Source organism: Chrysochloris asiatica, unplaced genomic scaffold, assembly GCF_000296735.1.
Source record: "Chrysochloris asiatica unplaced genomic scaffold, ChrAsi1.0 scaffold00005, whole genome shotgun sequence".
Classification (NCBI taxonomy): Eukaryota; Metazoa; Chordata; class Mammalia; order Afrosoricida; family Chrysochloridae; genus Chrysochloris; species Chrysochloris asiatica.
Window position 1 is genome coordinate 17,876,790 of NW_006408523.1, and position 25,985 is coordinate 17,902,774.

Sequence of the window (25,985 nt, forward strand, 5' to 3'; positions counted from 1 at the left end):
AAAGCCTTTGCATAGTTAATAAAGCACAGGTAAACATCTTTCTGTTATTCTCTGTTTTTAGCCAAAAGGGAGGTAATTTTACATAACATTGCTACCAGTAAGGTAGCATGGTGCTGTAGGATAAGTGCTGGTTGCTAACCACAAGGAAGACAGTTCAAATCCACCAGCCACTTCTTGGAAATCCTATATAGGATCGCTATGAGTCAGAATCGACTCAACTGTGCTTAACAACAACAACAACAACAACCACTACTACTGGACACCTACCAGTTGACTGTTGGATGCTCTTTCTAACAGTTGCCGGGGTCCTGGTCATGTTCTATGTTGCGCTTCATTCTTCAGGGTCTGGATTCTCAAAACATTGGAGAGGCAGCCTTAGCTGCTCATGGCTGCCTCAGAGGAGCCCTTTCTTGGGCCTTTTACAGTTCTGCAGTAAGGGAAATGTGGAAGAGTCCTCCGAATGAGTCTAGGTTATCTGACTTCTCACTTGGTATCAGAGCAGAAGTCAGAGGTCTTTGGAGTGGTTCTTGGGGTCTGCACTGTGGCTCTCATGCTCAGAGTCCCACTTCTCCACAGGGCCATTCACTTCACTGCCATCCTGGCAACTCCCTACAAACTAGACATCTTTATAGAAACAGAGTCTCATCTTTCTCCCTCGGGGCAGCTGGTAGGTTTGAACTGCTGACTTTGTGATTAGCAGCCCAGTGCTTATCCTTCAGTATGACCAGGACTCCTTATCTGCAGGGCAGGGCAGGCCAGGGCCTGGCTCATTGACTCTCTCCATGCTTCCCTCTACCCCAGAAAGGCATAATGGGGTAATGACACAAGGTGGCCAAATTATTCATTAGGTTACAGAACTTTTTATGCAGGTTACCATCTTTGTGTCAGCCATGGAAAGTCAGTTTCTCAGAAAAGTAAAGGGCATTGGAGTTGGCAGATGCAGAAAGTGACAGAGCTGTTGGCTTTGCCGGGACTTTGTTTCCCCCCACTGCTTCTCATTTCTTGTGTAGAATGTAGATAGGGCCTGACTGCCTTTGTGAGGCGTCCCCATTGAATGGACAAGGAGCATGGTAGGCTGTGTCTGGGTCCTCCTCTCACAAATAGAGATTAACAGCTTTAGCTTATGAAACCAGTGGCTGGAAGGAGGTGTGGCAACATTGCTAAGCAACTCTGGTCAACGGTATTGGAAAAATACAGGCAGTTTTTCTGCTTCAAGTGAGCTAAACATACTCTTCATAGTTGTTTGTTGCAGTAATACTCAGCTAACCAGGAAGCCACATTATATGACAGACTCAACTCTCAGGGTTAAGTCCAGGAAGCAGGAAATAAGTTCCAAACGCAAAATAGGTAATACATGTTCGTTCCATGTCCCTGTATGCACTTCTTCAGCTGATTCCTATAGATCCTCAGGTGATTCTAATGTAGCATCTTACTGAAGTGTAGATTCTGATTCAGTCTATCTGGGATGGAAAGGCAAATTTGCTTCAGGGGGTTGAACCGGAACAAACCTGCTAGGAGCCCTGGGTGTCATGGCCACATAGATGCTAGTACAGGTGTGAGTCACCCTCTATAATGTTGTTGTTAGGTGCCATCGAGTCAGTATCAACTCATAGCGACCTTACGCACAGCAGAACGAAACACTGCCCGATCCTGGGCCAACCTTACTATCCTTGCCACACTTGAGTCCATCGATGCTGCCACTTGGCCAACCCATCTTGTTGGGGGTCTTCCTCTTTTTCTCTGACCCTCCACCTTACCAAACATGATATCCTTCTCCAGAGACTGGTCCCTACTGACAATATGTCCTAAGTATGAGAGACGAAGTTTGGCCATCCTGGCCTCCAAGGAGCACTCTGGCTACACTTCTTCCAACACAGATGTGTTTGTTATTTTGGCAGCCCATGGCACTTTCAATATTCCCCTCCAACACTATAACTCAAAAGCATCAATTCTTCTACGGTCTTCCTGAATAAGGACGACTATCTATGATGCATTCTGTGAAATTGGACATTATGTGATTTGGACATTGTACGAACACCTGTGTTGGAGGCACTTCCCCAGGGCTGCTTTGTGGCCTGTGGCCCAGGCAGCAGCCTCTGTGGATGGCTCAGGTGAGTGCTCTAATTGGTCCAGCTGGCTGTTGTCACCTTGTCTGCTAAACCAGCTGGAGAGAAGACCAGCTCTCCTGTGAGAACCTCTTGGTGAGTGGACAGCCTTAGCTAATGGGGTCATGTCTCTAGGGATAGAGTTGAGAAAATCTATCAAGATTATCCCTTTGGGGTCCCAAAAAACAATCATCATAACTTTCTAAGCTGACCTTTCTACTTTGAATTGAACTGACTCAGCAGATCCTCTCAGAAGCCACTGCTTCTGATTGGACCTTTTTATCTGCTGGCACCCTGGTATGGCTCTGGGGGCTAATGCACTGGACTGAAAAGTCAGTTTGAACCTCAAGGTCAGCAGTTCGAGCTCACCAGCTGCTCCTTGGAAACTCTATACAGGGTCACTCTGAGTGGGAACTAACTCGATGGCACTTAACAACAACAACAACAACAAGAAGATTGAGACAAATGTATGACTGAGAGAACTTGTGTGTAGCCAGCCACTAGTCGCAGAGACATGTTTCAACATGTTTTGTTTGGAATAAACCTGTACATGTATGAACTGGAGCTATGTTGACAATACTTTTGACTTGCCCTCGTATATGCCAGACCCAAGGTTAATATCTTTAATAAGTGAAGAGCATCTTAATATCATTAAGAAAGATAAAAGTCCACCAATTAAAAAGGCAAAAAACATTTGCAAGAAATTTAGAAAGGTTTTTAAAAAAATGGCCAATGAAAATACCCAAATACTCAAATTCCTTATTATTCAGACATGTGAATTAATGTAACACTCTCCCATAAGAACCTCTTGATAAGTGGTTCTCTGTGAAATTGATGAAGTTTGCAAAGATTTAAAAAAATAATGTAGCTCGTCTTGGGAAGGATGTGCAGCCATCTCTTTCCACTGAGAGCAAAGTCAAAATTCCCAGCTCTGTGGGAGGAAATCTGGTGTGTCAGCAGCCTTGAAATCTGAGGAATTCAGGACATAACTTTACTTTTAATCCATGTCACCTGCTACTGTTTATATTTTTAAGGACAATATTTCTAACTGTTGGCTATACAGGTGTGCATCCTTTAAGGTTTGCTCAGGTAATGTCCAACTGCATATATCAGGGTAAGTCAAATAATGTTGCTACTGGGGTTCCCATTTATACGTGCATGGGTTTGTTCTAAACAAAATATATTTAAACGTATCTCTGCGATCAGTAGATGGCTGCAGACAAGGTCTCTTAGTAATATACTTAGTCTCGTTGTTGTTGTTGTTAAGTGCCGTCGAGTCTGTTCCAAGTCATAGTGACCCTATATAGGGTTTCTGAGGAGTAGCGGGTGGGTTTGAACTCCTGACCTTGTGGTTCGCAGCCCAGTGCTGATCCTATAGCACCACACCAGAAGTCCTTAATGAAAAAAGAAAAAAGAAAAGTCTAATCAAAACAGTGGCTTCTGAGGGCATCTGCTGGACCAGTTCAATTAAAAGTAGAAAGATCGGATTAGAAAGTTACGGTGACTGATTCTTGGGACTCTGAAGGAGTAATCTTGATAGTTTTTTTCAAAGGTGTAGTTTTGTTGTTGTTCCTGTTGTTAAGCTCCATTGAGTCAGTTGCAAGTCGTAGAGACTCTATCTATATAGGGTTTCTCAGGAGCAGCTGGTGGGTTTGAACTGCTGGTCCTACAATCAAACCAACCTTTAACTTCAGTGCATTATCCTGCAGCGCCACACATACTGTTTGAAATAAACCCATGTGTGTATAAGCTGGGCCCTTAGTAGCAATATTTTATACCTTACTTATATATTTTTGGTCCAGTGGCGAGGATTTTTGTTTTTCTGACATTGAGATGTAACCCGTACCGAAGGCTGTGTTCTTTGATCTTCATCAGTAAATGTTTCAAGTCCTCTTCACTTTCAACAAGCAAGGTTGTATCATCTGCATATCGCAGGTTGTTAATGAGTCTTCCTCCAATCCTGATGCCACGTTTTTCTTCATAGAACCCAGCTTCTCGTATTATTTGCTCAGCATCTCAATGTCAGAAAAACAAAAATCCTTGCCACTGGACCAATAAACAACATTCTTATCAACGGAGAAAAGATTGAAGTTGTTGAGGACTACATTCTTCTTGGATCAACTGTCAACACTCATGGAAGCAGCAGTCAAGAGATCAGATGACGTATTGCATTGGGCAAATCTGCTGCACAGGAACTTTTTAAAGTGTTGAAGAGCAGAGATGTCAGCTTGAGGACTAAGGTGCGCCTGACCCAAGCCATGGTATTTTCAATAACCTCATATGGATGCGAAAGCTGGACAGTGAATAAGGAAGATCGTAGAAGAATTGATGCCTTTGAGTTGTGGTGTTGGAGGAGAATACTGAAAGTGCCATGGACTGCCAAAAGAACCAATAGATCTGTTTTGGAAGAAGTGCAACCAGAGTGCTCCTTGGAGGCCAGGATGGCTAAGCTTCGCCTCTCATACTTTGGACATATTGTCAGGAGGGAACAATCGCTAGAGAAGGATGTCGTGCTGGGTAAGGGTCAGAGAAAAAGAGGAAGACCCCCAACGAGATGGATCGGCCAAGTGGCATCATTGATGGTGTCAAGTGTGGCAGCGGTAGTGAGGTTGGCCCAGGATCGGACATTGTTTCGTTCTGCTGTGCATGGGGTCGCTGTGAGTCGGTTCCGACTTGATGACACCTGACAACAACAACAACATATATTTTTGAGGAGCGCTGGTAGTGTAGTGGTTACGAATCGGGCTGCGAACCTCAAGGTCAACAGTTCGAAACTACCAGCTGTTCTGTGGGAGAAAGATGAGGATTTCTGCTCCCGTAAAGATTTATAGCCTCGGAAACCCTATACAGGGTCGATATGAGTCGGAACCGACTCCACAGCACATAACCACCACCACCACCATCAGATAATATTCTCTGAAACATTGCTAACTTTAGAAGTATATTGATTTGTTTTGTAACTTTGTTTTGTAACTCAGCATGAGGTCTGTCTTGGTATCCATCCCATTTGTTCCTGAATAAACAGTTGTAGGTATAGTTTTACATAAATGCTAGATTGAGCTGGCTGAATAAACACCAGTTGTCATTGAGTCCATTCTGACTCATGTCAACTCCACGTATGTCGGAATAGAACTGTGCTTCATAGGGTTTTTGATGGTTGGTTTTTCTGCAGATGCTCAGTCTCTTCATCTGAGGTAGTTCTGGGTGACCCAAACTTCCAGCCTTTTGGTTAGAGCTAAGTGCTTTAGCTGTTTGTACCACTCAGTGACTCAGTTGTTTAGTGTTGTTGTTAGGTACACCTGGTTGGTTCTGACTCATAGCGACCCTATGTAAGGTTTCCAAGGAGTGACTGATGGATTTGAACTGCTGACCTTGAGGTTAGCAGTCCACTGATTATCCTAAAGTGCCACACATTTATTTAATAGTGTTGTTTAAATTTTCTGTATGTGTGTGTATGTGTGTGTGTGCACTTGTATCAGTAATTGAGAGGGGAGGGGATTTGAAATCAACAATGATTGTGGAGTTCTATGTTTTTCCTTTAGGTTTTTTGTTTGTTTGTTTGTTTTTAATATTGTGAAGCTCTGTAATTAGGTTTATATACATCTGTTGTTAGTAAGTATTCTCCAGTCAGCTTCAACTTAACACGAACAACAGAATGAAACACTGCCCCGTCCTGCGCCGTCCTGTTGTCTGATTTGTTGAGGAGTGTTGTCTTTCTCGTTTTTGCTAACCCTCTACCAAGCACGATGTCCTTTTCCAGGGCCTGATCTCTCCTGTCCAGAGTATGTGAGAGGAAGGGTCACTATCCTGACTTCCAAGGAGCATTCTGGCTGTACTTGTTTGTTCTTCTGGAATTCCATGGTACTTTTAATATTCTTTCCCCAACACCACAATCACATCAGTTCTTTTCCAGTCTTCACATGCTTTTGAGGTGATTGAACCATGGCTTGGGTCAGGTGCACATCAGTCGGCAAACTGGTATCTTTGCTCCTGAGCATTTTGAAGAGGTCTTGTGGAGCAGATTTATCCAAAGCAGTGTGTCATTTGCTTTCTTCACTGTGGCTTCCATGAACATTGATTGTGGATCCAAGGAAAATGAAATCCTTAACAACTTTAATCTTTTCTCCGTTCATCATGATGTTATTTGTTGGCTTGGTTGGGAGGATTTTTGTTTTGTGTGTCCATTCACTGGTGATGAATTGACTCGTCCATTATAACGAAATGTTTCTCTTTATCTCTGGTGATAGGCCTTATCTTGAAATTTTCATTGGCTGATGTTAGTGTAGGTGTGTTCACCTTTTTTATACTTACTGTTTGCACAGCAAATCTTTCCCCATCCTTTTATTTTCAGCCTGTCAGGGCATCTCTGGTGTAGTTGGAGCTTGCTTTTTGTTAATACATTTTGGAAAGTCTCTGGTCTTAATTGAAAAAGACTTGTCTACTTATATTTAATGCAATTATCAATGTAGGTAAATTTAAGCCTCTCACCTTGATAATTATTTTCTATTTATCTCATTTGTTTTTTCTCCATTCTCATCTTCTTTTGCATTAATTGAATATTTTTTGTTCTTCCCTTCTAATTTTTCAGTTAACTTTTTTAGCTTTATGCCCTTTTAAAACTATGTATTTTTTTCACATTGCTTAGATTGAAAAGAGTCATCCTTAACTTAAATAGTCTTTCTAGTAATTATACTGGACTACTTTGCGTAAAATACAGGAAGGAAACAATAGTACAATTTTATTACTCTTTGCCATCCTTTTTGCTGTTGTATGTTATATATCTACATGCACAATAAACCCCATTAATAGCAATGATACTATTTTTGCTTTTTAATGTCTTTCAAAGAAATTAAGAGAAAAACAATATAGTGGTTTATATATATTTTTATATTTATATATATATTTTATATTTATCCACATATTTGGCTCCTTGGCTCTTCTTTTTTCCTTCTAAGGCTCCCTGGTGACACTGTGGGTTCAAAGCTGCTCCACAGGAGAAATATGAGCCTGTCTGTTTCCCTAAAGATTTTTATAGTGTTGGAAACTCTACATAGGGTCATTGTGGTGGTGGTGATAATGTGCCATCGAGTCAATTCCGACTCATAGCGACCCTGCACAGGGTTTCCGAGGCTGTAAATCTTTATGGGAGCAGAGAGCCTCACCTTTCTCCTGTGGAACAGCTGCTAGTTTCGAACTGCTGACCCTGAATTCGGTTGACAGCCCGATTCGTAACCAGTGTGCTACCAGAACTCCTAATATATAGGGTCATTATGAATGGGAATGAATTCCATGGCAGTGGAGTTCTTTGAGGCTAGGCCCTCCTGTGGGTCTGGGTTTCTATGTGATGTCATTTCACTTTAGCCAGAAATATAACCTTCATGATTTTTTTTTTTTTAGTTGGGGTGTTCTGATATTACTCAAAAGATCAAAGACTGTATAGTCTTCTGTAATGGATTATACCTCTGAAGTCCTTACAATTGGACTAATAAGGAGCATGGTGATTACGAGAAACCTGAAATTATTGAAATTACGAAGGATTTCATTTTATTGAGATCCATAATCAATAATCACAATATCAAAATGACTCATTGAATTGGCAAAATGTGCTGCAACAGACATTAAAAATGTCTGTTTGAAAAGATGTCACTTTGGCTCAAGCTGTGGTCTTTTCACTTGCCTCTTATGCTGTGAAAGCTGAACAGTGACTAAGGAAGACTGAAGAGTTGATTCCTTTGAACCATGATTTTGACAGAAATTATTGTATAGATAATGGCCTGCCAGAAAAATGAACAAACCTGTCTTGAAAGAAGTACAGCTGGAATGCAATGGTGAGACTTCGTCTCATATTCCCTGGACAAGGAAATCACGCTTAGGAGAAGGTCAACGAGAAAGAGGAAGACCTCCAGGGAGATGCATTGACACAGTGACTCCAGCACTGGGCTCAAACATCACAACCATTGTGAGGGTGCCACATGACTAGATTGTAGTCTATAATACTTTGAACTGAAAATGCCTTAATTTCTTCCTCATTTTAAAAGATGATTGATTTTGTTGTTGCAAACATAACAGCCAAACATCTACCAACTCAACAGTTTCTACATATATAATCACAGTGACATTGATTACATTCTTTGAGTTGCAGTCTCAGGAATTACATATGCATCCTCCTTTTCCAAGTTGCTCCTCCTCCATTAATAATTAGCTCCCTGTCCGTAAGTTTACTAACTTATTCTTTTAGCATGTCTTTGAGCCTTATCCATATTGCAGCATGTATCAAGACTTCATTTCTCTTAAATTTGTATGTTTGATGAAGATCAAAGATCACAGTCTTTGTTATGGTTTCCACCTCAATGTAAAGAAAACAAACATCTTCACCACTGGACCAATAAGTAACATCAAGATAAATGGAGAAAAAGTTACAGTTTTCAAACACTTCATTGTGCTCAGAGCAACCATCAACACTTACAGAAGCAGCAGTCAAGAAATCAAATGACATATTGCATGGGGCCAATCTGCTGCACAAGACCTCTTTAAAGTGTTGAAGAGTAAAGATGTCAGTTTGAGGACTAAGATATGCCTTGACACAAGCCATGATAGTTTCAATAACTGCATATCCATGTGAAAGTTGGACAGTGAATAAGGAAGACTGTAGAAGAATTGATGATGCAGTTGAGTTATGGTGTTGGAGGAGAATATTAAAAGTACCATGGAATATTAAAAGTACCATGGACTACCAAAAGAACAAACAAGTCTGTGTTGGAGGAAGTACACAACTAGAATGCTCCTTGGAAACCAGGATGGCCAGATTTCATGTCTCAAACTTCAGACATATTATCAGGAGGGATCAGTCCTTGGAGAAGAACATCATGCTTGGTAAAGTGGAGGGTTGGTGAAAAAGAGGAAGACCCCCAATAAGATGGATTGACACAGTGGCAGTAGCAATGGGCTCAAATGTAACAACAATGGTGAGGTTGGCACAGCACTGGGCAGTGTTTCCCTGTGTGTCAGCACCAAGTCGGTGACACATAACAGCAACAGCAACCACATTTCAAATTTCTCTTCAATTTGGTCTTAATAGAGTTAAATCTTAGCATGTTGATATATAGATAGAGCTCAACATGGTAGCTAGGCACCATCCAGTTCTTCTTATCTCATGGCCAAGGAGGCAGTGTGTACGGTGTCAGTTAACCCGATGCTCCATTCCCTCCTCCTTAGCTCTCCTTCTCGCTCAGTTGTTCTAGGCAAATAAAGACCGGTGGTTGTATTTTGGATGGCTGCTTGCAGGCTTTGAAGACTCCATTAGCTCACCTTCTCGCTCAATTGTTCTAGACAAATAAAGACCGATTGTTGTATTGTGGATGGCTGCTTGCAGGCTTTGAAGACTCCAGAAACTAAGCAATAAATAGAACAGAAGCACTAAACATGGTATTAGATCAATTAACTAGGATGGCCCATGAAGCTATGACCTTAAACCTCTAAACCAAGCAACTAAATCTCATGAGATTTTTGATTGTACCTAAACAGACTTAGCAGCTATTCCTTTTTGACATTGAATATATATTTGTCACATAACTCTGGCCAATTGAACTTCTTACAGCTATTTGACTGAGGAGTAGACCATCAGTTTCATAGGAATGACCTCTAGAACCAGGAAAGCCCAAGTGATCAGCAGTCATCATACCTCCTGGAAAACTTCCTGTCCTCGCTGTGTGAATGCTTGTCATTTGACTCTCATGGTCTAGGCAGGGTGAAGTGTTCCTTCCATTCACAGCATGAGAAAACCAAGACCCTAAGTATATAAAGGACGTGGATGACATCACTCATAGAATTAATGACAGACTCCAGATTTACAAACCAAATTCCCTACTTGTTCACCATAGACACCTTCTGGCTTCTCAGAAAATTTGTTTCAAAACTGCATTGCTTGACTCACAGGCATCAACTTATTAAATGTTTTTGTGTGTCCAAATCACACACACACACACACACACATACACGAGGTAAGGAGTTTGCTTCTGCCTCCTACTCCTCTTTCTGTCCTTGTCCGTCCACCAAGCGTGCTACAGCATACGTAGAGCAAGGCTAAAGTGCTCTGGTCTTCAGAGAAGTCATGCTGGCCATCTTTAAATCACGCAAAACAAAGGCCCCGGCCCAAATCTGCTGCCATTGAGTCAGTTCTAACTGATGGTAACCCCGTGTGTCAGAGTACAACTGTGCTCTATACAGTTTTCAGTGGCTGATTTTTCTGGAGTACATCATCATGCCTTTCTTCTGAGATGCCTCTGGCTGGACTTGAACCTGCAAACTTGCAGTTAGCAGCAGTGGTGTGTGTGACCTGTCTGTGCCACTCGGGACTTCTCAAGAATTCCTGGGAATGTGCTCAGTTTTGTTGCTGTTTCCTAAGGGCGACTTAGTATCTCGGTGGGAATAAAACTGTTTCTGTCTTTTATTTCAGGCACTTCATCTCAGTAACACCGCCATGGGGAAGACCACCACGGGCCAGATTGTCAATCTGTTGTCCAATGATGTGAACAAGTTTGATCAGGTAAGCCTCAGCCTAGTGGTCCACTTCGGCTTGTGCCTTTCCGTTTTATTTTACTGAAATGTCAAGTTTTTATTGCAGACCAAGATTCTTTTGAGGATTTAAGACAAAGGGTATTTTGTATTTCTGTTTTTAATCCAGATCTTTCTTTGTTTTGTGTATGATTGGAATTAATGATATGTGTTGCTCTGTCATTTAGACTTTTATTTTTCTAACATTTCCTGCAACATAGTTCAATGATAAGCCCGTGATAACTAGGCAGACATACATAGTTTGCTTTCTTAACTCTTAGCACTGTGCATTAGTTTCACCTCCTGAACTGTCGTCTTTCTTCTCCAAATTTGCGCATCAGCCAGCTTGTCAGTTGCTCTTGAATTGATCCTGACCCGTGTGTGTCAGAGTAGAACTGTGCCCGGGTAGAGTTTTCACTGCCTGATTGTTGCTGTCTTTGTGCCTTGTACGTTACCTCATGCACAAGGAAGCTGCAGGTAAACAGTTCTGGCTCTTAGCTAGAGGTCCCTTTAGTCTCTTCTATCTTACACGTTCTTCTCTTGCTTGTACGTCATGGACAGATCACATGGCTCTAGCTCCTGGTCAGGTTTCCTTATTGCACTAGGACCCCTGCTCATTCAACTGTGCATTCATCAAACACGAATCAAGGTCCTTACTTGGTTTCTTCCCTGGAGAATGTGGTGGTGGTTGTTGTTAAGTGCCGTGGTGTCAGTTCCATCTCATAGCAACCCTGTGAGTGTGGGGTTTCCAAGGAGCAGCTGGTAGGTTTGAACCTCTGACCTTGCAGTTAGCAGTCCAGTGCTTGTATTTATAGCGCCATACTAGGAGAATGTGGTAGGCACCAAAATGTGAGCCTTCCTGGGGTGCTGGGAATTCCCAGGGGAATGGGGGCTGAGATTTGTGGCAAAGAGCTTAAAGTCTGAGGAAGCCTTGAACTCCTCTGTGGAATACAATCAATATCTTTTTTATGACTCTGCTGGCCAAGTTACCTAAAGTCTGTCCCTTGTTGCACATGAAGGGTATCTTCTGCAATAGATTCTTGATGTTTTTTGCTTTGTTGTTGTTGCTAAGTATCTTGGAGTTGGTTCCAACCCATAGTGACCCTGTATAGGATTTCCAAAAAGCGGCTGCTGACCTTGTGGTTCAAACTGACTTTGCAGTCCAGTGCATTAACCCACAGCGCCACACCAGGTTTAAAACCCACTGTGATGATTTCTAAGGCACCCTGGTGGCACTGTAGGATAAACCTGGGGCTGTTAACCACAAGGACTGTGGTTCAGACCCACCAGTGGGTCTACAGGGCAAAGATAAGGCTTTCTGCTCTTGTAAAGACCTACAGCCTTGGAAACCCTATGCAGGGTCTCTGTGAGTCTGAGTCAATTCGATGGAAGTGGGTGGGTGGCAATTTCTGTTTGTTCCTGTTGACCACATAGCTTCTGTACTTAGTTCATGTTGGTTTTGTTTTCATACAGTCCTAAAAACTCTTTGTCTTTTTCCTTTAAGGTAACGATATTTTTACACTTTCTATGGGCAGGACCTCTGCAGGCCATCGCCGTGACTGCCCTTCTCTGGATGGAGATTGGAATCTCATGTCTTGCTGGAATGGCAGTCCTAATTATTCTTCTGCCTTTGCAAAGCTGCATCGGGAAGTTGTTCTCGTCACTGCGGTAAGAGAAATGCTGATTTGAGAAATATGTGACGTGTATTTGGGAATGTCCACGCCTGCCTTTAATTGTGACTTGATTTCCTGATGCACCTGCTGCAGGCTTAGCCACTGGGGCTCCAGGGTAACGCTGAAGGCTAATCTTAAAACTGGAAAAGTGAAGCTTTTCCCTGCAAGCTCTTCAGGCCCCGTAGCCTTCATAAGTAGAGTGTCCTTCAGCAGAATTGGTAGTCCTTGAGTGGTGCAAAGAGTTAACACAGGCAGCTGCTGACCAAAAGATTAGGAGGTTCAGCTCCACCCAGAGGCTCTTCAGAAGAAAGGTCTGTTGATCTACTTCTGAAAAATCAGCGGAGTTCCACTGTGGAACTCTTCACACTCGAGGGCAGCATCAGTCAGCTACGATTCAGTGGCAACTGGCTGGTGAAGCAGAATTTGCATATGTAGAAATTATACAAATGTTGTTAAGCATCGTCCAGTTGGTTCAAACTCCTAGCCACCCAGGAGCATCTGGTGAGCTTGAACAGCGAACCTTGTGGTTCAGATCGACCTTGCAGTCCAGTGCATTAACCTACAGCACCACACCAGGATCTGTTAAATAAAAGTAAAGGAAACACTGAATAGGCCCAACTATAGCTACTTTGAGCTTCATTATACTTGCGTTACAGCTATTTTCAAGTGTGTGTGGGAGGGAGGGGAGGCCAATCCTAGTTATGTCTGTATGAAGTCCCACAGTCCTTTGTAGAGTATGGGCTAGCCTGCTAGCTGTTGATTAGGAACCTAAAGATGACCGTGCAGGTGAAGCAGATCCCAGAGGGTTGGAAATGGGTCATTGTCAAGGTTGTCAGCTGGGCGGAGCTGTGTTGTTGGGAGCACACTGCTCTGTGGCTTCTCGTGATGTTTTTTTTTCACTACCTGGCATTTCCCTTTTACTCATTAACATTTGGAAAAATGTTACTTCGAGGTCATTTGGTTCACATGCTACCTGTACTCTGCACCTTTTCTTGCTTTTCCTTTCTCAGTAGAATGAAGTGGGCTCTCCCTATTCTGCTCCCCAGCACCGTATTCCTGTTTTACTATATCACAGCCACACTGTGTTGTTGCTAGATTGGGGTACCTTTCTGTTTTCCCTATCCAACTGTGTGCTCCTTGAGGGGACAGGTTGTGTCTTACTCATTTTCTTATCTTCCCCAGCAGATATTGCAAGTTCTCCAAAGTATTTATTGAATTGGGAAAAATTGTTGACTTCCTAATTGAAGTTCTTTCTCCGTTTGTATTTTGAGTAGGATCTGCCTGCATTGTGTGAGTGAAAGAGCTTTAGGGAATCATTTGATCCATGGTCTCTGCCTGTGTCTGCTCTGATAAGGGCAGTTAGGCAGGCTCCCTACGGCTCATCTCATGGCACGTCTGTCCCCCGTAGGAGCAAGACTGCAACTTTCACGGATGTCAGGATCCGGACTATGAATGAAGTGATAACTGGTATAAGAATAATAAAGATGTATGCTTGGGAAAAGTCATTTGCAGACCTGATTACCAGTTTGAGACGGTAAGTTTTTGTATATATCACACCATGTTTTAATTTCTGTCTGTCTTATTGCTATTGACTATGCTAGAAGTTTGATTATGCCTTCATATTTCGTGAACGTCAATACTCTACACCCCACATGTATACAGTAGGGTTAAGTAGAATAGAATATGTAACGGATTGAATTGTGTTGGCTTGTGTGGCATCTCAGTGGTTTCACAGTTTTGTTGTTGTTAGGTGCTGTGAGGTCAGTTTTGACTCATAGTGATTCCGTGCACAACAGAACAAAACACTGCCCCATCCTGCGTCATTCTCACAGTTCTTGTTAAGCCTTGAACCCATTGCTTCTGCTCTTGTGCCAATACATTTCACTGCGTGGTGGGTGGGTAGGTGGGGTCTTCCTCTTTTTCGCTGACTCTCCAATTTATCAAGCATGATGTCTGTCTCCCGGAACTGGTTCCTTTTAGTAAAATGTCCCAAGTATGAGAGAATTCGTGCCAGCCTGGCTTCTAAGGAGCATTTAGCCTGTACTTCTTCCAGCATAGATTTGTTTGTTCTTCTGGCAGTCCATGGTGCTTCTAATAATCTTCCCAAACACCATAACTCAAATGCATGCGTTCTTCTCCGGTGTGTCTTATTCAGTGTCCATCTTTCACATGCGTATGAGGTTATTGAAAATACTATGGCTTAGGTCAGGCATACCTTCATCCCCTGATAGCTTTGTTTCTGAACACTTTAAAGAGGTTTTGTGCAACAGAATTACCTAATGCAATATGACATTTGACGTTTTAATTGCTGCTTCCATGAGTGTTGACTGTGGATGCAAGCAAAATGAAGTATTTGACAACTTCAGTGTTTTCTCATTTTTATTGGTTCAATTGTGAGCATATTTGTTTTCTTTTTTTATATTGAGGTTGTTTTTTTTTTTAATTGAGTTGTCATCCGTACTGAACTCTGAAGTCTTTGATATTCATGAGTAAACATTTTAAGCCTTCTTTGCTTTTAGCAAGCAAGGTTGTATCATATGCATATTGCAGGTTATTAATGAGTGTGACATCCTCCAACTCTGATGTCACATTCTTCTTCATATAATCCAGATTCTTGGATTATATTTGCTCAGTTTACAGATTGAATAAGTATGGTGAAACTAACCAAGGCACATACCTTTCTTAATTTTAAACCATTCAGTATCTCCTAGTTCTGTTCTAACAACTGCCTTTGGTCAACGTACAGATTTCTCATGAGCACAAGTAAATGTCTGGCATATCTATTCTCTGCAGTGTTATATGTAGTTTGTCATGGTCTATATAGTCAAAAGCCTTTGCATCGTCAGTGAAGCACAAGTAAACATCTTTCTCATATTCTTTGCTTTCAGCCAAGATCCATCTGATGTTAGAAATGATCGACCTAGTTTCATGTCCTCTTCTGAATCCAGTTTTAATTTTTGCCACTTCTCTGTCATTGTACTATGTCAATCATATTTGAATTATCTTCAGCAAAATGTTATTTGCATGTGACATTGTTTGATGATTTCCACATTCCATTGGGTCACCTTCCTTTGGAATGGATCTCTTTCAATCAGTTGTCCATGTAGCTGTCTTTCAAATTTCTTGGCAGAGATGACTTAGCGCCTTCTGCACTGCATGAGTGTTTTGTAAGCTTTAAATTTGCATTCCATCAATTCCTGGATCCTTGTTTTTCGCCAATGCCTTCAATGCAGCTTGGGCTTCTTCCTTCAGAGGTTAGAGACCCAATGGACTGAGAGGCCAAGGAACCATGGAAGCATGGCTACTTCAGTCTCAAAGGGTAGAGCCATGATCTCTGAGCTCTCACAGCGTGCAACCATTACTTGCTGAGTCTCAAAGGGTGAGTGGGTCATGGTCTCCTTGGTTTCAAAGACTCAAATCTTTACCAACTTGGTTCTGGAATGTGTGCTGCCCTTAAAGTATGCCATGAGGATGATTCCAGAGCCACTGCCCAAAGCTGAGGTGGTGGGCTGCCATACCTAAGGAACAGAAGAGCAGGTGCTGCCTGTACGGTTGCCACTCAGGAGAATGGAGCTACCATAGCTTTGACGGTCAGTGTTTTTTAACTAAAACCTATGTTTGTTCTGTTGTCTTTCCCAGGAAGGAAATTTCCAAGATTCTGAGAAGTTCCTACCTTAGAGGAATGAATTTGGCGTCGTTTTTTGTGGCGAGTAAAATAATCGTTTTTGTGACTTTCACCACCTACGTGCTCCTTGGCAACGTGATCACAGCGAGCCGAGTGTTTGTGGCCGTGACGCTGTATGGGGCTGTACGGCTGACAGTCACCCTCTTCTTCCCCGCCGCCATTGAGAGAGTGTCGGAGGCAGTAGTCAGCATCCGGAGGATCAAGGTTTGGTGACAAATAACTTTTTGAAGTTGTAGGGAATTTCAAGTAAAACATTGCCCAGTGGATCTCATGTTACCACCGAATGCAGGTTTTCACCAGGGTCTGGGTAATGTAACTCTTTCATGCCAGAACTTTTCAAATAGTCCCCAAACATTCTATGTACTTTCCCTATCTTCTTAGGTAGAGTGTACTAAAAATAACGTAAGACTTGCTGACCATTACAGCTTAGCAATATTAATAGCAGCTGATGGTTCCCTATGATAAGTCCTTGACTGCGAACTACAAGATCAGTGGGTCGAGCCTTCCAACCACTCTGTGGGAAACACATGAAACTTTTTGACCCCACAATGATTTAAAAGCCCCAGAAACCCTGTACAGGATCGCTATTAGTCAGAACTGACTTCATGGCACTTAACAACCACCTCCGCCACCACCTAGGGCTCTTTAGGTACAAGTAGCTCCAGGTGAGGCTGAAATGTCTAAACCCAGGAAAAACAAATCAATTTCATCTCCTTGTAATTTGACTGGATCGGTAGTGACTGTGTATGATCCTGAAACCCTGGTGGCACAGTGGTTAAGCACTGACTGCTAGCCACAGGGTTGATTGTTTGGATTCAGCCACTCCATGGGAGACAGATACGGCAGTCTGCCTCCATAAGATTGTTGTTGTTGTTAAGTGCCATCGAGTGGGTTCCAACCCATAGCAGCCCCGTGTAGGGTTTCTGAGGAGTGACTGAGGGGCTGGACCCGCCAACCTAGAAGTTCAAACAAACCTTGCAGTCCAACACATTAACCCGCAGCACCAAACCCGGATGCAGCCTTGGAAACCCTACGGGGCACTTCTCCTCTGCCCTGTAGGGCCGCTGTGAGTTGGCTGGACATGGCCATGGGTTGAGTTTGCATTGGACAGTCCTGGGTTTAGCAGGGTTGTTCTCCGATCCGGGAAGGAAGGGTGGCTGGCTGGCTGGTCCCTGCTCCATAGGTCCCAGCCTCACTTCGTTCCTCCTGTTTGAAAATGGTTCTTTCTTCTGCAGATGCTTTGTTCTTTGTTCCTGTGTGTTCTTTTAGGTCTGGTTTTGCTTTCCTGCCCTCCTTTTACTTCTCCTTACCTACCTCTCCAAGGCCTGTTCCTCTCCCGTTTGCTGATTCCTCCTTGTCCTAAATGTTGGTGTGTGCTGTCAAGTAGACGCTGACCCACACAGAGTGTGGGGTTTTACTGCCCCATCGACTTTTGTAGACTGTGCTCTGTAGGAGAGTAGGTCTCCAGCTCTGTCCTCCCGAGACACTAATCAGTGGGCTCAAACTTGACATTGTGGTTTGCAGTTAGGAACCAAGCACTTAAGCATGGGACCACCAGACTCCAAATTCCCATCCGCTGCTATCAAGTGGATTCCCATCATACTGACCCTGTAGGACAGAATGGAAGTGCTCAGTAGGGTTTCCTAGACTGAAGATCTTATAGAAGCAGACTGCTGCATCTTTGGCCCACTGGTGGGTTTGAACTATTAACCTTGCTGTTAGCAGCCATGGTGCCACCAGGCATCTTTGACCCCCAATTTGCTATCCCTAAATCATTACTATTGTCATTAAGTGCAGTCAAGTCACTTCTGACTCACAGTGACCCCTGTATAGGGTTTCTGAGGAGTCAGCTGGTGGGTTTGAACTGCTCATCTTGTGGTTTGTAGTGCCGCTAAATCACTGGTGTCTGTAGGTATTGGAGTGTTTGTGTGAATGGCTCTAAAGGAAGCTTGGTTCCATGAGAGGATCTGGGCAAGATCTTGAGTATGGTAGCTTAGAAAAAAATCAACTTTTGTTCCTGGTTCTCAAATAGTGATGGCTGTTGTTTTTGTTAAGGTCAGTTCCAACTCTTAGTAACCTTATATAGGGTGTCCGAGGAGTGCCTGATTGAACTGCTGGCCTTTCAGTTAGTTGTCCAGTACTCATCCTACAGTGCTACACCAGGATTCCAGTAGTGATGACTACCCAATAGCAACATCTCTAATGAAGAACTAACAGATCTGTGTTGGAAGAAGTACAGCCAGAGTGCTCCCTGGAAGCCTGGATGGCCCGACTTTATCGTTCATACTTCAGACATACTGTCAGGAAGGACCAGTCATTGGAAAAGGATATTACTTTTGGTAAAGTGGAGGTTTGGAGAACAAGAGGAAGGACCCCCAACGAGATAGATTGGCATAGTGGCAGCATCAGTGGGCTCAAGTGTGGCAGTGTTTGTGAGGTTTCGTTCTGTTGTGCATAGGGTCACTGTGAGTCAGTACCGACTTGTTGACACCTAACAACAACTACAGCAACAACAATGAATATAGAGGAGTCCCTTGGTGGTGCAAATGGTTAACATGATTGGCTGCTGACAGGTTGGATGTTCATGTCCAGGCAGAGGCACCTCAGAAGAAAGGCCTGGTGATTGATTTCCGAAAAACCAGCCAGTGAAAAACTGGTCCTATGGGACCCAGTTCTACTCGGATGCACATGACGTCACCAGGAGTCAAAACTGACTTGGCAGCAACTGTTAGTGATGGTAGTGAAGTTAGATGACACAAGATGTGTTTATTTTTGTCCCCGTCCCCCTTTTATTTTTCTAACTACCTTGGCATAAATGGTAACATTTTCATTGTGAAGTTTCTCTGTTATAAAGAAAGCATTACCCTTAAAACATCTGCCAGACTGGGTTGCTGTTGGCCCCTAGCGCCTGTCACTCTTTCTAAAGAGAGCAATAGGGCAGCATTATTAAAAGGTGATTCTTGCAGCTCCGTAACATTTATTCTAGAGTCATCATATCTTAAACAAAAGCATATAGGAACAAACCGACACAGTCACTTTTCCAGATGCTGTTGTTCAGTGTCATCGAGCCAGTTCCTACTCATAGCAAACCTGTGTAGGATTTCCAAGGAGCTGCTGGTGGCTTTGAACCACCGGCCTTTTAGTTAGCAGTCCAGTGCTTATCCTACAGGACCACACCAGGACTCTGGTAAATAGCCTACTGATATTTTATCTTGTATGTACTTATAACAGATGCTCAACAAATATATGCCAAATGAACTGAAAGAGAATACTGTTGTTAAGTGCCTTCGAGTCATTTCCAACTCGTAGCAACCCTATATAGGTTTCCAAGGAGCGACTGGTGGGTTTGAACCACTGACCTTATGACACGGTGCTCTATCCTGTAGCGCCACACCAAGACTCCGATAAAGAGCCTACTGATGTATTATTTTATCTTGTCTGTACATATAACAGATACTTGATAAATACATGTCAAAGGCACTTAAGAGAATCACAGATCCAGAAGGGTTTCTCTCCATCACTATAGCTTGCCATCTGCAAACCAAGCTGGGACTGTAAAAAGGTCTTAACCTGAGGGGTGGGGGTAGGGAGGCAGTAAAAATGGGATGATCTCATATAGGCTTTGCAGAAAAAAATGTTCATAGTTTAAAAATCCTTCAACAGAAGAAATTAGCAATATGCAATCATTCCTAAATAAAGAAACATTCTCTTTTCTGGATACAATTTTTAAAGTTTTGGAGAATGCGTTTTAAAAATTAAATTTAATACGTATGTACAATAATAATCAAAATCCATTGAGTCTTCTTACACTCAAAATTTTTGTACATCAAGTGGGAGAAATAAATGATCAGATGGTTCATCTCACTGTTGATGTGTGTGTATATGTCGTTAAATCCTTGGCAGGAAAAACATGAGATGTTGCAAGATGTTCTGATTGAGGTTCTGATGTAATTTTGAAGTTCAGGCTTGCTGGAAAGTCTGAAGAGGATTTTGTATGGAGGGTTGTGGGTGGGAGGTTGGGCTGTTGAGGGGTGGGTTGGTTGGAAGAGGTAGGAAGAGGCTGATGGTTGGCATTGTCCTGGGGGTTGGTAGGCACAAGAAAGAGATCCATGTATTTCAGGAACCAAGATAATCTGTGTGTGGTCTGGTCCAAGGAGAGCATGTGCAGGCCCTACAGACACCATTAAGGGTCTTACTTTTGCACAATTCACCCTGATTGCAGCTTGGGGATGGGATGGAGGGGTGCAGAGCAGAGGCAGGTAGGTATGTCAAGAGGCTAATAATGCACCAAGAAGAGAAGAAGGTGTGTTTTGGACTAGGGATGGACAGATTTGAGAACTACCCAGGGATGTGTCTTGAGTTGTGTAGGTAGAAGGAGGAGATCAAGGAATGCTTTTGTGGTTTGGCTGCAAAATCATTTGGATTCATTGAAATATGAAATAATGGAAGAGGGCCAGCTTTGGGCAGAAGAAGGTCATGACTTTGGTGTTGGACTTTGGGCTGCTTTTGAAATATCCAGCTGGTTGCTGTAAGACCCAGTGCTGGCCAGCTATCGGATGTAGCCCCCTTTCCTATTTCTCTAACCAAGGTAATAGGCAGTGAATGCAGTGGACTTCCTCATTTCCCTGACTCTCACTGTTTACATATACCTTGAAAGTGAAAATGGCAGCTGTAGAGGAAGAAAGGGCCTACTGAGTAACTGACCAGGTAATCAGAACTAGGCAAGGAGGTTTGGACATAGATAGGCTAGAAGCTTGGTAGGTACGTACAGTTTAGAAACCATTGTCTTCTTTAAGCTTGATACAGTGGTGTCCTCTGCACCCTGGGAATCCATAGATTGGGCCAGCTTGGATGATTACCTGTAAGATCATTTTCAGGAGTCCTAGAAGTCCCGGTGTGGCGCTGTGGGCTAATGCGCCAGACTGCAAAGCCCTTTGAACTGTAAGGTCGGTGGTTCAAGCTCACCAGCTGCTCCACATACAGGGTCATTATGTGTCTGAACTAACTTGATGACATTTAAAAACAAGGAATAAAATACGTCACCTCTGATGTGGTACATGCTTCCAGGGCAAGTCTGCATCTGGGCTTTATAATGTTGCCTCTTCTTTTTAACACCTACTTTTCAATGTCCTTTTCTCCATCTACAGAAAAGAATGGCTTTGTTATGATGTTATCTGCCCAAGAAGTTACCTTTATTTTTCTGTTAGTAAGGAAAGGAGCTCTGGTAGCGTAGTGGTTATGAATCGGGCTGTGAACCATAAGGTCAGCAGTTCGAAACTACCAGCGGTTCCGCGGGAGAAAGATGAGGCATTCTGCTCCCGTAAAGATTTACAGCCTCGGAAACCCTGTACAGAGTCGCTATGAGTCGGAACCGACTCCACGGCACACAGCCACCAAGGAAAGGGTATCAGTGGTCTTGGCATTGATATGCCCAGTAGGATTACAAAAGATCCTGTCTTAACTTCAAAGCACTGAACATCTGCGGTGATTTCTCCATCCAGTAGAAGATGTCTCTGAGGTTACGTTGTTAACAGAGTTGCCTAAGTCTTGGCCTACCAACCACTCAGAAGTAAATCTGTGTTTTTGGCACACGTCCTGATGCCTGATGCTTTCTTGCATGACCTGTTCTAGGAATGTACTTCACTGCTGAAGAGGTCATTTAATTTTGGCTTTTTCCTCAACCCCAGTATGAGCGAGCAATCCAGGCAGCACTTATGACACTTTTGCCTTATGTTCCTGTGTTGTATGGAGTCTCATTGAACGGCTGGGAGATTGTAACTGCTTTTTCCATTCAGACCTGTTGTTAATGGATGAGTGCTCAATAGATTTCACTTCCTCACTTTCTAGGTGTACTATTTTCTGGAAATTGGAGAATCGATATTCTAATAGGCATCACCGGATATTAACATTTATGTCTTTTGATAATATACTTAAGGTAGAATCAGAAAATTTTTCTGTTAAGGCAAGATTTATAACATGTAACTTGTAGTTTGTGGCCCTGCTAACTTGTACAATTTGAAGTGATAGCAATGAAGTTAATGATTTGATCAAAGCAGCTGTATGGTCCATGTGTTCCCTCACTACCATGTCTATGATGTGATGCCTCTTCTGTGTGAGGCCTCGCTGGGTGACAAGAGTTGGAACTTTGCTGATATGAATGAGATTAAGATGTCTGTGAATAACCTGGTCTATGAAGGAGCTCTGGTAGCGTAGTGGTTACGAATCGGGCTGCTAACATCAGGGTCAGCAGTTCGAAACTACCAGCTGTTCTGCAGGAGAAAGATGAGGCTTTCTGCTCCCGTAAAGATTTACAGCCACAGAAACCCTATACAGGGTCGCTATGAGTCGGAACCGACTCCATGGCACATAACAACAACAACAACAACATGTAGGTTTAGGGATGGAGTGATTAGTACTTGCTGGGGGCATTCTGAACTGACTCCCCATAGGATTAACATTTGAGATGATCTTCCAAGGATAGGATGGTGGGAGATAACATTGGGGAGCATAGGCTTTGAGGATGGGATTCATCAGAGGTGATCAAGGAAAATCATTGGTGGTGGTGTTCAGTGCTGTCGAGTCGGTTCCTGCATAGGGTTTCCAAAGAGTGGCTGGTGAGCTTGAGCCAACGGCCTTGCAGTTTTAAACTGACCTTGCAATCCAGTACTTTATCCCACAGTGCCACATGGAGTCCTGGTGTGGCACCGCAGGATAATGCACTAGACTACAAGGTTGTTTGATCTGTAAAGTCAGCAGTTCAAACCCACCAGCCGCTCCTTGGAAATCTTAAACAGGATCTCATGCTTGGGAACCAACTTGAAGGTACTTAACAGCAACAACAATTTAGGATAGGTGTTGTGGTGCTGGGAATGTTGGGAAGGAACTGGGAAGTCCCATGAAAAAATGATATAAGTATTTCAAACAAGAATGTTGTTGTTGTTGTTAAGTGCCGTCGAGCCGGATCTGACCCATAGCGACCCTGTACAGGGTTTCCAAGGCTGTAAAGCTTTATGGGAGCAGAACGCCTCATCTTTCTCCCGCAGAGCGGCTGGTAGTTTCGAACTGCTGGCCTTAAGGTTCGCAGCCTGATTCGTAACCATTGGGTTGTTGTGTTAAGAAGAGTGAAGACTTGGGATGAATTATGGCACAATAGACAAGAAACAGGCAATAGAAAGAGAAAATAACATACAAGTAAGTCATCTACCACTCTGAAAACTGTCGGGGAGATAGAGGTGGAGTGGAGAGAAGTCAGAAGCTGTGGGTTTAAAGACTCAGAGGTGGCAGCAGGCTGGTCTGTCTGTGTTGCACTAACCTGTTAGGCAGGGCTTGGCGGCAGGGAGAAATAGATCATAGTGTCCATTCCTGCATAGGTTCTCGGTAAGGCTGGGTGGCCAGATAAGTGATGGACGGAATGAGCAACTCCTGCCTAGGAACGAGTGGATGGACTTCTTATAACTTTTCCAACCCAGAGATAGTTGTCTACTTTATGTCTTATCAGCTGTGCTTTTGAGGTAGAAAGTTACAGTCAAGCCATAGCTTTGTGAAGTGACAGACAAGAATGTTAAGGACAGAAAGGATGTTTTGGAGTCCTGTTGGCACAGTGGTTAAAGCGCTTTGTTGCCAACCCAAAGCAATCCGTTTCTGTAAATATTGCAGCCTTGGACACTCTATGGGGCAGTTCTAGCTTGCCTTGCAGGGTTTCTATGAGTTGGAATCGACCTGATGGCAGTAGGTTCCATTTGGGTGGTAGTTTTCAAAGTAGTAGATGACTTATTTGTATGCTCTTTTCTCTTTTTTGCACATTTCACATGTGAATTTTAGTTACTTCTTATATTAATTGGTGTTAAGTGCCGTCTATTAGTTACGATTCGTTTTATCTGTCACTATGTTGGTGTGTCAGTGTGTCAGTGTGTTGCACTGCGGTGACTTGCATGTTGCTGTGATGCAGGAAGCCATACCACCAGTATACAGGTTTCAGAGCTTCCAGACCAAAACAGACTAGGAAGGGAGGCCGGGTAATCTACTTTTAAAAATTAACCAAAGAAAATATCATGGATCACAGCAGAATATTAGCTAATATATTGCTGGAAGATGATGGTACTCAGGATACCCAATGGCCACAGCAATGGACGTGAACAGACCAATGGTTGTAAACATGGTGTAGGACTGGTCAGTGTTTCATTCTGTTGGACGTGGGGTCACCATGAGTTAGAGGCAACTCGATGGCAACAAACAATAGCACCGGTTTTGCCCTTGGCTTATAGGGTGCCCATGTTTTAGGCGCTTACACATGGTGCTTCATTTTTCTTTCATGCAAAACTTCTCGTAGGGGTCCATGCTCCCATGGTGCTCTGTGGTGTTAGGGGTCTAGAGTCTTGTTTTCTTAGAACATCATTACATGTGGTCTTGTCCAAGACGACGGCACCCAAGGTCCAGGCAGCACTGTGGAGGAAGGTTTCTAGAAATTCCCATGTTACACTGGCCTGAATTTGGTGGTGGTGTGATACTGCAGCCGGTAAGAGTAGTCGTCTGTCTAGGTTGCCAATGTGCCCACATAAAAGTGGTCAAATACTTGGGGGGTGGAATGGGGTATTTATGCCATTTTTATCCTATTGTAGCTTACTCTTTTCTGACGAAGAGGGAATTTCCTTTTTTAAGTCCTTAGTTTTGTCATGATTAGCATGACTTGGTTTTATTTAGTTAGAATACTATTTGTGTGTAGCTTCTGACTAGTGTGGAATGCTGAGGCGAAGGAAACGACGAAGGAGAAAAGACAAGTGATTATGAAAAGATGCTATAAAATGTGTTTTAAGAGACAGAAACTCAACAAGAACATTTTTTTTTTTATGGAACAGCGACTTAAGGGATCATGAATGACAAGTGTTGGTGTATTGATTTTACATATAGAACAAGAGCAGAATGAACCTACACATCTATAAACACGTCAGTAACTATCGAGACATCTCCTGACTCTAGTGACCTACATGCAAAAGAAGGAAATGCTGTCTGATCCTGCGTCATGCTCTTGATTTGCAATCCACCCCACTGAGCGTCTTTCTCGCCTAAACATGGCTCCCTTCTCTGGCAATTGGTCTATCCGGATGAGATATCCAAAGCAAGCGAGTCAGACAGTATTCTGTTTTGGTCCATAAGCTCTTCATTGGCTAATTTTCAGAAATACATCACCTGGCCCCTCTTCCTAGTCTGCATTAATCTGGAAGGTCCACTGAAACCTGTCTGGAATACTAATGGAATAACTTCGAGAATCACAAGTCACCACATCAGGACAGGTGACTGATGGAAGTGTGGTGATTTGACACACAGCAAAAGGGCAGCAGAATGAGCCGAATGTTCAGCTAAAGGACACACAGTCCACATGGACAGAGCCAGGGATTTCTGTTTGGAGTCTTTTCGCCAGTCTGTTGTTCACAACTTGGCCTGTGGGCCGGCTGAGCTTCCTGAAGGCCTGAGAATGAATGGCTTCATCTTTATGTCCCCAGCATCTAGCATGGACCTTGGCAGGTGGTGGGGATTCCATACATATTCAATGACTTCCTACCAGCTTGTATTCTCATTGTTTGTTGTACAGAAATAAAACAATAAAAATGCCTAGGTTTGAAATGTGTACAAGTTTGGAGCAATACTTTTTCTCAGTGCATTTATTGAGAAAGAAAGATACCACCTCATTCATGGCCACTAACTAACTAACTAGCTAAATCTTGTTATGTGTCTTTGTATATATGCATGTGTGTGTGTGTGTTTGTATGTGTGTGTATATGTATATGGGGGTCTTGTGGTGCTGTGGGTTAATGTGCTGGACTGCAAGGTCGGTTTGAACCTCAAGGTCAGCAATTCAAGCTCACCAGTCATTCCTCAGAAACCCTATACAGGGTCACTGTGAGTCGGAACTGACTTGATGGCACTTAACAACAATATATATATATATATATGTGTGTGTGTGTGTGTATA

At 43.0% G+C, this 25,985-nt stretch overlaps 1 protein-coding gene across 1 annotated transcript in view; it reads left to right on the forward strand.

The window, feature by feature from the left end:
- Window positions 1–25,985, forward strand: part of ABCC4 (ATP-binding cassette, sub-family C (CFTR/MRP), member 4) — a 357,151-nt gene that overhangs the window by 93,047 nt on the left and 238,119 nt on the right. The window contains exons 5-8 of the mRNA XM_006832001.1: window positions 10,561–10,650; window positions 12,163–12,326; window positions 13,740–13,865; window positions 15,971–16,220. Of these exons, the coding sequence (XP_006832064.1) occupies window positions 10,561–10,650; window positions 12,163–12,326; window positions 13,740–13,865; window positions 15,971–16,220 (630 nt within the window). The remainder of the gene's footprint in view (window positions 1–10,560; window positions 10,651–12,162; window positions 12,327–13,739; window positions 13,866–15,970; window positions 16,221–25,985) is intronic.